Source organism: Eptatretus burgeri, chromosome 15, assembly GCF_056783735.1.
Source record: "Eptatretus burgeri isolate ZD-2024b chromosome 15, Ebu_testis_v1, whole genome shotgun sequence".
In the NCBI taxonomy this organism is placed as follows: domain Eukaryota; kingdom Metazoa; phylum Chordata; class Myxini; order Myxiniformes; family Myxinidae; genus Eptatretus; species Eptatretus burgeri.
The window spans coordinates 12419820-12432319 of NC_140975.1; the positions used below are offsets into that span (position 1 = coordinate 12419820).

General features: G+C 47.4%; 1 protein-coding gene across 8 annotated transcripts in view; it reads left to right on the forward strand.

Moving 5' to 3' along the window:
- LOC147011533 (protein LSM14 homolog B-like) overlaps positions 1 to 12500 on the forward strand; it is a 31875-nt gene that overhangs the window by 7492 nt on the left and 11883 nt on the right. For all 8 annotated transcript variants that reach the window (XM_085857489.1, XM_085857490.1, XM_085857493.1 and 5 more), the window contains exons 3-4: positions 10235 to 10361; positions 11267 to 11539. In XM_085857489.1, the coding sequence (XP_085713615.1) occupies positions 10235 to 10361; positions 11267 to 11539 (400 nt within the window). The remainder of the gene's footprint in view (positions 1 to 10234; positions 10362 to 11266; positions 11540 to 12500) is intronic.

Consider the following 12500-nt stretch of genomic DNA (forward strand, 5'->3'; position numbering starts at 1 on the left):
AGGTGTTCACACTGTTGGTCAATTGGAATATTTCCTTTATTTGCTTGATAAAAATAGAGAGGTGGATGCAGCATTTTTTATTGATGTGTTTCCAGTCTTAGAACGAGTCGTTATTTCACCACTTTAATGTGCACCTTCCAGCTTTGTGAGCAATCGATACCATACTATGCCTGGTGTTTGCTTAATGGTGAGGGTGGTGGCTTGGGATTGTCGGATCCTGAGTTCCAATCCTGTCCGGCTGTTTAATTAATACCAGGTGGGGTTGACTCTACCTGTCATCCCTCCGCGGTCAGCAAAATGAGTGCCAGCTTGCTGGTATCCTGTGTCGGATTGCGACCCATCCAGGATTGTGCCCAGTAGCCAAGGAGACTGCTTAGGCAGCACCAACACTGCACAGAGTATGGTCGCAATGGGTGGATGGATACCACACTATGTCGTCAATCATCGATATTGTTGCGGGGTCGGGTGAGAAGACCACTAGGTGGGGGAAGCTACGTTGATTCCCACCAGACTCCCTGGAATTGTAGGCCGTCGCTCACGGATAATTCCGTGATGCGGCGGGTCGCTTAACTGACCGTGGACGCCAATAACTCAACCGCGTGACCTCGGGTCCTCCCGCTTATGGAATCTGGTTACCTAATTAACCACACGGTTTAACCACCGTGGAACCGTGCCCTCGGTACGCCTTGTCCGAACCGGATCGGATCACCTTTCCAGATTGGATGCAGCCGAGCGACACTGCCAAGGACGTACCGGCTCGAAGGAGCGAACCGTTGGGAATAAAGACCCGGCTAAACCTGGATTCGAACCATGCTGGACCAATGAGGGAAAAGACAAAGGCGAGCTGGGAACATTTCTGCAACAATTATTTATTTACAGCAAGCGAGGAAAAGCATGTGGCACAACAAAGGTTTATTGAGTATGTAACGCAGGGAAAGAGGAGAGGGGTGTGGGGGGGGGGTCCGGAAATTCTACAAGCAACTTACGAAAGCAGATACAGTGCAGACTTGATGTGAGCTTATTCACAGTAACAACAATAAAATATCTTCTACAGGCTTACTTAACAGACAGGCGCCAGCACACTCAGACACACACACACAGAAAAAGAAGAAACCCCAATGCAAAAAGACTTTTGCAGCCAGGGAGGGAGGGGTTGAGGTTATAGTTTTTGGTATCTGGGTGTTTCTGGGGATGGATGCTCCGTGGTGCGGCACCCGACAATAGCCACGTTGTTCTGGCCACAGCCGCACCTGTGGAGATCGTGTTCCGAACAGGAGCTTGAGTGGAGAAGGGAGGAGTCCTGAGGGCATACACACAAACAAACACAGGTGGAGCAGGAGGCTTGGTCGAGAAGCGAGGTCGTGTGGGCGGAGACTAGGAACAGAAGGCGGGCTGTCGAGGCAAGACTGGGCGGAGTCAAGTAGCAGGAACACTCCGCGTGAAGACACACACACAACAACCACAACACGGAGGATTTCTCTGTGTTTTATAGAGACCGGAGGTCGGGGGAGGGGCCATGCCGAATCCGAGTCACCGCCTGAGTTGGCGTTCCAACTGGCCCCGACCCCTCACATTGTCTGCCATCCTGTGCCGGGTTTCGGCCAGACGGCAGTATAGCCCGCCCACCAGGGTGCAAAAGCGTACCTGACACGCCACACATGTTTTGCCTCAGAAGTGTTCATTACTTAGATTTCGTTAGTATATTAATGACTTCCGTCCTCTGTTTGTGCGTTTGTTTGTGTGTGTGTTTGTGTGTTTGTTTGTAGGCACGATAACTCGAGAACGGAAGAGGCTACCAATGTCAAATTGCACCACGTGATTTAGGAGGGTGATGGCTAGTGCTGATTAGATTTTGGTCAAAATCAAATGTCAAGGTCACAGTGAGGTCAAACATTCGATTTTTGATGGTTTGGTACAGAATCATCGTAGAAACTTCTGGTTTGTGTCGTTACTTCTCTCGAGACAGCTTTTATTAGACAAGGTCAGAGGTCAAGTTGACGATTTCGGAAGTACCAGTCCATGACTGCTTGTTTGTTTGGTTGTTTTTTCTTTCTTTCTTTCCATCTTAATTTTGGTCTGCTCCTTCTGCCTAGTATTGTTGTGGTGCCGGGGTTTCGTGGCGAGGACGACCGCGAGACGGAGCAGTTGGGCCGTCTCCCCTCCGAACACCCGGAATTGAAGGTCGTCAATCCGGATAACTCCGAAGTCGACGGGTCGCTTAATAGACCGTGGACGCCAATATTTTGACTGCGCGGTTAGGGTCTTTTTGTCTGATTCCAATTTACCTAAGTTGCCGTGCGGTCTAGCTTCCAGGGAAACCACACCCTCGGCTGGCTTTGTCTGAACCGAGTCGCTGTTACGGACTCAGATCCAGCGGAACCGAGCGGGAATTACCAAAGCCGCCCCAAATAACATTTTACGGCACAATCGGCCTCCCTAATTCTCAAGCCCGGACCATACTGGGTCAATGAAAGAAAGCACAGACAACGAACTGGAACATTTAACAGTTATTTACAGTGAAACAGGGAGGGAAACACAGAGCAGACTTGATCACGAATATGAATGCAGGCAAATGTACAATGGAATCACTTAAACGATTTCTACTTATCAGACTGGCCACAGACAGACACACACACCCAAAAATAAATGGACCTTGTGGGTCTTTATTCGGCCCTTCAACTCGGGATGGAAGGCAAGCTGAGGTTCAGAGTCTGGCCGGGTACCTGGCCACTTCGTACGGTTTTACCGACTCGCACTTATGGAGCTCAGAGTCAGTGGATGGGAAAGGGGATCCCTAGCTCGAGCGCTCCAACACAACCCACCACGGTGGGACTCGATCCCACGGCCCGGAATCCAACAAGCGCATGATTGTGGTGGTGGGGGGGGGGCAACAAAACCAAACATTACAATTTAATAAACCTGAGCATGTTTACTTCAGCCCCAAGACCGGGGTACAGGGTTAAACAAAGTTTATCAAATGTATACACATTGGCCCGAATTCTAAAGGCCACAGGGGCAGAATGCATGGCCGTACCATAAACACAGGGGACTAATGGCCTTCTTAGACGACCCTTTTTAAATGGGAAAAACAAACAAACAAGCAGTCAGAGACTGGTACTTACGAAATCGTCAACTTGACCTCTGACCTTGTCTAATAAAAGCTGTCTCCAGAGAAGGTAGCGATGCAAACCAGAAGTTTCTATGATTATTCTGTACCAAACCATCAAAAATCAAATGTTTGACCTCAATGTGACCTTGACCTTTGACCGATTTTGACCAAAATCTAATCAGCACTAGCCATCACCCTCCTGAATCACGTGGTGTAATTTGACATTGGTAGCTTCTTCCGTTCTCGAGTTATCGTGCACGCACGCACGCACGCACACACACACACACCGTAGCTGGTGGTCAGGCTTGCCCGTGGTGTCGACGCAACAGTCACTGGATTGGCGCCGGACGAGCTGGCGTTGCGCTCGACAGGGGCAGGAGACACCGTGGTGCTGTTCTTGGTGATGTCGACCTCCTGGTGTAGGCCCAAGACCGCTCACAGCCGCCAGGGAGCCAGTTCTGGTGCCAAGATGCGAGCAGGAGAGGGAGGCAGGTCCGCCCGCCGTTCGGTCCCGTACTCCGAGCCAGCAGAACTCCAGAGCCAACCGAGGTGAGGCACGAGGCACAGCAAGGCCACGAGACACGACGGATCGAGGAACGAACCAGCGCAACAAGAGAGCACGCTCCGAGACCAACAGCCTCGACCAGACGCTTTCTTTTTATGACTCTTCCTCTTCTTCTTTTCCCGAACAGAACCTTTTTATACTCGAGTCCTCGTAACTTCCAATCGAGCCCTTTTATTGGCCCTCTGCCTTCTCCTTCCGCCAATCGTGATCATGGGGCGGAGCCATCTGCAGCACTGTCCTGTTACGTCACGGCAAGCCTACAGGGAATACTAAAAGGGTTTACGCATACACACTTACCCTAACCCGTCTCCCTATCTAATTACGTGACAATTATCATTTCCCCCTGAAAGAAATGGACATTTACGAGACAACTTATCACCACTGAATTGCTACTTATTACATCGAGATCCTGGTACAACTCGAACAGTATGGCATGTCTAATTAATTATCCTAATTACCCTTTTAATGCATACCCCCCCCCCAGACGTAACACTGCCCCCTCCTCTGGTACCGCAGCTCCTGCAAGGTATATCACAGGCGCTACCGTACCAGCGTTAACACTTACTGACTCACACCTATTTAACCTAACGAAATAAAGTAGGAGGGGCAATGGGCAGCGAGCCGCAGCTAACTTACCTATCCTGCTTAATGTACTACCCCCTTATGGCCTTATCCTCGCCTAAACAATCATTCATTTTTTAAATTTTTTTATTTTATCACATGAGAGCACTGAGCGAAGTTGCACTCCATCCTCTGGATCATCGCTCCTGTCCAACACTTCCAGTGATCTGGGGAGGGGAAACAAAAGGTTCCACAAAAACACAACACTTGTACTTTACATTCCTACTCTAAGCCTTAACGACACTATTCATGGGATATTTACACTTGACCGCGTCCCCCAGTGGATGCTAATAGACCCAGCGTTACATGGGGAGCCAATTTTCAAATTTGCTTGACCCCAAAATTATGCGGACATCATGCCCTTGCTGCACATGTCAAGTTGTGCAGGATCGAGTGCGACTCGCCCATCTTCACAACACTCACACCATGGTCATCATCACATTTCTCGGTCATGGTCCCCATTTTAATGATGCAGGCTGAATCCCGTCATGGCCGTGGGGTAGGTTACCACAAGGTGATGGGGGCATCTCAGGTGCAACCATGCCCATAGGTAAGCTTTAGTCCAACCCGGACGTTTTTCCGCCCCGCTCCCTTTGATTCCCACCCCCCCTGGTAGCCATTAGCTCTCACCCCATACAACACACTGGAAGGGGTCTCACTGGCTCCTTTGGCCTTCCTGGGTCGCCAAGGTCCTACCCGCCTTGGTCGCCCAACCAGACCCTCTTCCAGTTGCCTCCAGACACTGTCACCATCAGCCACCAGTGGTGAATCTCCTTGAAGGGGGTCGCAATTCCCGCTCACCGTGAGCCTCAGCAATCCCTGCGGACAAGCACATCATCCCCACCCACAAAACCCACATGACTCCCCCCACCCCATCGGCCTTACATGTGACACCTGCATTTCTAACACTTCACCGACCATGACCTTCCCTGTTACCACACCATGTCCAATAAAAAATCAATGTGTGCACCATACATTTCACTTCTTAACTTGAAACAACTCACACAGCACTTCTCACCCGATCCACGCACCAGCCATTGGACAGCCACTCGTGCCTGCTTTGTTACCAATTACCCACTGTCCCTATTGTCACTCTAAAACCCAGCAGAACTTGCAAACCCATGCCAATTTCCCACAATTCACTATTTTCACCAAAGGAGGCACTTCGCCACAATCTCACCAGCCGAGCATGGCCCTATATGCTCAGCCCGATCTAGTCTCCCCGACCCCCGACAGTGATTTCCGGACTCGACCTATGTAAGTGCACCTCGGATAGACCTGGCGGTTCAGCAGGAGGATTCATCTCTTGAAGCATTTGGGTAATGCCAATTTCTCTCAGCCCCCCTCCCTGATCCTGAATCTCCGCCTGTCGGATCGTCACCGATGGCCTCTCGGGCACCCGACCCGGCCGACTCCATGAGGCCAGCCTGGCTGCGCACTCGGCCGCTCGGTGAACGGTGGGTGGATCCTGTAACTCCACCAGCGCTCGGACCTCAGGGTCCGGAAGAGCAGCTAGAAATTTCTCTAGTGCCAGTCTGTCCCACGCCTCCACTGTTAGGTCCCAATACGCGATCCGAACTGATTGGTAAATGTCCTGTGCCAGCTCCTGCACTGTCTCACCCAACTTTAATCTGCGGTGCTGGAGCTGGGCCCGCACCAGATCACAGTTCGCTGCGAACCCAAACCGACGGCTCAACGCCTCGCAAATGTGGGAGCTGGTCAACATCCCTCCGCGATCACGTTTAACACATCTGCGGCTGGTCCCCGCAACGTTGCCACCAAATTCCCTGTACGTTCCCGCTCATTCCACCCGTTTAGTTAGGAAATACACTCAAATTGCGTCAGAAAAGCTTCAAGGCTCCCTGACCCGTCAAAATTTACCAGGGGGATCACTTTCCCGGTGGCCCGCTTCCCAGTTTCTCCCTTGTCCGAATCCAGCCCAGGGATCAAACACCCTTGTGGCTGCGTATCCAATTTCGGAGCCCCCTGTGGCCAAAGATGTTTTGCGGTGAGGGTCTCATTGGTCACTTTTGCCTCCTGTTCCAAACGTTGAATGGACCGATTCACCTCTTCCCGCAGGATCTTCTGGGCCCGCACAACCTCCTCCAAGGCTCCGTCGCGAGTTTGTAGCTGCTCCTCAACCAACCCGGACACTCTACTTACAAAAGACGGCTCTACCAGGCCTTTATCCAAGTCTTCATCTTGGCTCATAATTTTATCTTGTTCGTCCAAACGAGCCTCCAATCCTTTTACCTCCTCCGCCAAATTCATCCCTTGCTTCCTCAGCTCTCCCCACTCTTCTACTTGCAGCTGCATACGAGCATCCACACAGGCACGATGACGTTCCAGGCCTTCATCCACTTTATCAACCCGAATGTTCGTTGCATTAATTTTATCTACCAATTTTTTCCATATATTTTCCCCCTCCATTGTAATTTCTACCTTTGTTTCCTCCAATCTATCCTCGAATTTACTTTGTATTTCTCCCAATTTAACATCCACACACTCCTGCATCTGAGTTTTCATTTTCTCCATCTTTTCCCCCAATTCATCCCTCATTAAATCAATCCGTGCACCCAACTGTTGCCCCATTACCCCCAATTGATCTGTCATTTCTGCCCCCTGTGCCACATTTTTGCCCCTTGTGCTGTAATTGCACTCATTAAACGTTCCAACATTGTCCAGATCGACATCGCGCCGGTTTCCGGTGCTGCCGGCTCCATTACGGGCAATGAAGCACGGTCCACGCTCAGAATGGGGGAGGTTCCGATCCTACCCCGGTCTCTCCCTTCTTCCCCCGACTCGCTGCCCAACACGTGGCCTTCCTCCTCCAACATCTGCACATCCGCCATGGTGCAGAAATCCCGTTTTCCGCCAATTAAATTTAATTTGAAAACTCCTGCCAAAATTTTCCCGCGCTCGCGTGCTTTTCTGTCGTAATTTTATATTCCAATTCGTGGCGAGATTTTAATCCTGGTATATTCTCCCGATACCAAATATAATTTAGAGGGGTTCGAACATCCAACACCCTGAGACCAATGTGACGTCCACGGGACTTGAACAGTCCCGCCAACGTAGAATGAGCCGAAACGATGGAGGCGGTTTATTTTTTTATAACCCAAAGATGGCGGTTTTAATCGCTCTCCAACAAATGGGACGAGGAAGGTGGCACGAGTCGCTTTTCACTGAGTTAATAATGTTTATTTCTCCAACCAGAAATAATAATAAGACTCGGCAAGAGGATGGATCCGGGGCGATTCGACGGGATGGTGGTGTGGGTTCGGGCGTGGGGAAAACACAAACAATTCCAATGGATATACAAATCTTAAACCCTTTAAGGCGCCAGGTACACACACACACACACACACACACACACACACACACACACACACACACACACACACACACACACACACACACACACACACACACACACACACCGTAGCTGGTGGTCAGGCTTGCACGTGGTGTCGACGCAACAGTCACTGGATTGGCGTTGCGCTCGACAGGGGCAGGAGACACCGTGGTGCTGTTCCTGGTGATGTCGACCTCCTGGTGTAGGCCCAAGAACGCTCACAGCCGCCAGGGAGCCAGTTCTGGCGCCAAGATGCGAGCAGGAGAGGGAGGCAGGTCCGCCCGCCTTTCGGTCCCGTACTCCGAGCCAGCAGAACTCCAGAGCCAACCAAGGCACAGCACGAGGCACAGCAAGGCCACGAGACACGACGAATCGAGGAACGAACCAGTGCAACAAGAGAGCACGCTCCGAGACCAACAGCCTCGACCAGACGCTTTCTTTTTATGACTCTTCCTCTTCTTCTTTTCCCGAACAGAACCTTTTTATACTCGAGTCCTCGTCACTTCCAATCGAGCACTTTTATTGGCCCTCTGCCGCCGCCTTCCGCCAATCGTGATCACGGGGCGGAGCCATCCGCAGCACTGTCCTGTTACGTCACAGCAAGCCTACAGGGAATACTAAAAGGGTTTACGCATACACACTTACCCTAACCCGGCTCCCGATCTAATTGCGTGACAATTATCATTTCCCCCTGAAAGAAATGGACATTTACTAGACAACTTATCACCACTGAATTGATACTTATTACATCGAGATCCTGGTACAACTCGAACAGCATGGTATGCCTAATTAAATATCCTAATTACCCTTTGAATGCATACTCCCCCCCTCAGACGTAACAATATTGTTATTGGCTCCATGTCTCAATTGTGAAGAATCACTGAAAAATTAAAAATTCTCTCATCCAGATACAGATCTTCACCAAAATCGAATTGATTTGCCATTATCACACACTCAACCTGCCCACCATGTTTCATCCAAATCTGTCCATAACCTTTTGATTTGAAATATCGTTTTTGGCTCCATCTCTCAATGATGAAGAATCGCTTCAACAAGCTCAAATGAGCTAAGATCCTCGTCCTCTTAATGATGACTTCATGAAAACGAATATGACATCATAGTGATGTATCAGGTTTGCGATAAATTATATCTGTGCTAATGCCCGGCTTGATTCCCGCAAACAAAATTCAAACAGCTTGCCTAGTTTCGGAGATAATGGTATAGGCGATTTCCATTAGCGGCAACATTATGACAACTTCTTTTCTAGGAAGAATTTCCAAAATCGGAGATGGTTACTGCCTGCGCGTGGGCTTTCTGCATATACATGGCAAGTTTCACGAAGATCCGATGAAAACTCTGGGTTGTGAAACAAAAAAATGTCAAAAATACGAATGACGTCGTAAAAATTGATATGACGTCATAGTGATTTATCATATGTGCGGTAATTCATCTCTGCTAATGCCCTGTTCGATTCCTGCAAACATAATTCAAAAAGCTTGCCTAGTTTCGGAGGTAATTTTTTAGTGATTTCCATTAGCGGAGATATTTTGATGTCGTAACTTTTTTTTCTTGGGGGAATTTTCAAAATCGGAGATGGTTACTGTCTGTGCAGGGTATTTTTACATTTGTATGTATATGTATATATATGTATATATATGTATATATATGTATATATATATATATATATATATATATATATATATATATATATATATATATATATATATATATATATATATATATATATATATATATGCCAAGTTTCAGGAAGTTTCGACGAAAACTGTAGGCTGTGAAACAAAAAAGTCCACAAGAAAAAGATGAAGAACAACAATGCGAGTAAGACTTGGAGATCCTCCACGAGGATCTAAAAATTATCGTGTCTGGATTTTGACCAAAATCTCAATTTGTCCTTGTCCTCCACCAACCTGTCCACCAAGTTTCATCTGAATCCGTCCTTAACTTTTTGAGATATCCTTCAGACAGACAGAAAAACGTGTGAAAATGTATCATCTATCCACCTTCAGTGACAGTGGAAATAAAGTGTCAAAATTTTCGCCAGTAAGATGTATATTGGAATTAAATAAGCATTGCTAGGTTGCAGTCCGTGTGAAGACGCACAACCACCCTCTGCATAAAGCAGTGTCAACTGCTGTGCTACGCTACCAATGGCAGCATCCCTCAGCCTTCCTATGCTTTGAAAGGCTTTTATTTGAAAATTTTCAGCCATTGGCAAATGGCAAATTTATGTGCAAAAACCCTGAGCTCCATTCTTTGACTGATGCTGCAATTAGTCGTGTAGCAGCTGACAATTTTGGCAGTGGACAGTTTTGCATCTTTCACAGATCGCAACCGAAAGCTGGAAGTTCCATTTTAAAGGATGTGATTTGTACACACACTAAGTTTATTTGAGTTTGATATTTATTCTCAATGCTTTCTCTCTGCCTTGCACTGCAATTTAATTATGTGTATTGATAACCTGAAGGCAGTTATTTGTATTCAACAAAAGCTGTGCAAAATTTGTGTTCATTAAACCTATGATTGACAAAGATCTGTGTGCTTTGTTCCTTGATTACCCTTTCAGACATCACTGGTGAATACTCCTGGTGGCTCATTTCCATTACCAAGTCCTTATAATCTTTACCGTGGCCTGGCTTCACTCGACCCCGTGATATCTGGCCTGAATGTCGGCACACAGATTGCCTCCGTTGGTAGGAATATGATATTTCTGTTGGTTTAAAGGGGCATTGCCACGCAAGTTTGATAGTATTTATTTTAATCTACAGGGTGGCCTGAAAGTCCCTTTACCCCTCTCCAGGAAATTATTTGTTCGTAAACTCTTTTAATATGTAGGTTTTATTGTGCAATACTTACAATAATTAATTGGACATTATATCTGTATCCACTCCATCATCCTCCTTGTACCACTAAATTTGTTGCATTGAGACATCTTGTGTAGCATTTGTGGGGTCACCTGTGTGAAAGAGGCCACGACTGCGGCGTGGAATTGTGCAATCGTCCGATAGTTTGTCGACAGTTCTCCTCTATGAAGCCTCACAAAGAGTTGTCTGGAGTCGTTAGATCTGGATACTTGGTGGCCACTGTAGGGGAGTTTTCGTGGAAGCGGTTTTCCAAAGCATTCTGCAAAAGTTGTCCTCATTTGAGGAATTGCTTGCAAATTCCACGAAACCTTTTTGGGTGCAGGAAGGGGCCTTATGTGCTCTTTCATGCATCCAAACACAAGCAAGCAACCACTCTTCGAGACACAACTTGTGCCCACCATGCTGCCTAACTTCCTACTGAGTCCCGCGTCAGTGAGTCAGTTTTGCCGCATTATACAGCAGGGGAGGGCGGAAGGGAAGGGAGGGAGTTGTGAGAAATTCAGCAGGGGTAAAGCGACTTTCAGACCACCCTGTACATGTTAAAATTGTTCAATTAATGAATGGTTCCCCAACATTATATTGGTTGTAATAGCATGGGTGGGAATGAATCAAATCTTTCAGTGAAAAGGTCTTTAGTTAGTTCAAGATCTGTGAGTTTATTAAGGGTACACTTTGTAAACTGTAAATGTCTCTGCTCACATGATTTCAATTGGTATGCTCTCCTACCCTGCCAGGCCGCTCGAGCCCCCCACCGGCCCCTGGCTTGGCCAAGAGGGTTCCTGTTCTGGACGCGACACCACAAGCCAGTCCAGTGACCCTTCGATACACTACGCCTTCCAGAAAGAGCCCCCGAATATCGAAGTCGACCACTGGGTCAATGGTGGGGCAGGCTGTGACTGGGAAGGGAGCTGGGTTTGCGACCAACCCAACACCCTGGTCACATTCAGGGTCTGTGAAAGCTCAGGATCCATCACAAGGGTACACAAACAACAAGCAGGATCGGAAAGGTAGTTTTGTTTTTCACACACCACTTGTCGTTTTTTTTAAGCTTGGGGAGTGTAATGCGATTCACTCTGCAGTACTGCCATTTCAGTGCTTCCAAACCAAACAAGCAGCTTATTACCCCACGCACGAAGTACAAAGCAGGGTTAAGCAATTGGTTCACTGTTTGTCTACAGACGTCAGTCTGTGATTGAGAAACTACTTCATTTCAATTTAGTTTTATATTTTGGACACTGCAGAACCTGAATCGGAACACGAACCTACACTTTGGCTCTGAATTTGGAAAATTGTATGGAATCTAGTCTTAATTCCTTCCTTCCATCTGTCCAAAATGAAGAAGAAGAAGAACTTTTCTAATCCACCGTGTTTAGTTCTCTTGGGTTCTGAAGGGGAATTTTATTGAGTTTTAAAGGGTTCCTTAGGATAATTCGACTGGGTTATCAAGGGTAATTCAAAGGGCTTCTAAAGGGTAATTTTAATAGGTTTCGTTCGTTTCTTGGTTAAAAATGCCAAACTGAACCGCTTCCTTCAGATATGGGTGCGATTTATATTTTTATTGGTCTGTCTGGCTGTCTGGCAGTCAAACAAAATTGAAAATAATTGCAAACAGCAGACTTAACATTTTTTAGGGTCATCATAAAGGACATACACACACAACAGGTTCGATTAACTAATTTAACGCGTTTAAGGTTGTGGGGGAAAAAAAAAACCATCAACGGCGGTATACTTCCGAAAAATGTTATTTTTAATTTTTTTTTAAATTAATGCCTCCGCTCCGCTAACTCAGTCGCCAGAGGCATTATGTTTTCGGGTTGTCCATTGTACGTACGTCCATCCATACTCATTATCCTCGCCAGAGGAGAGGGTATTGTATTTGGGTCCATTTGTCTGTCTGTTTGTTTGTCTGCACAGAACTTTTGTGGTTTTCTCCGCAACCGCTTGTCGGATTGAGACAAAACTCTCACC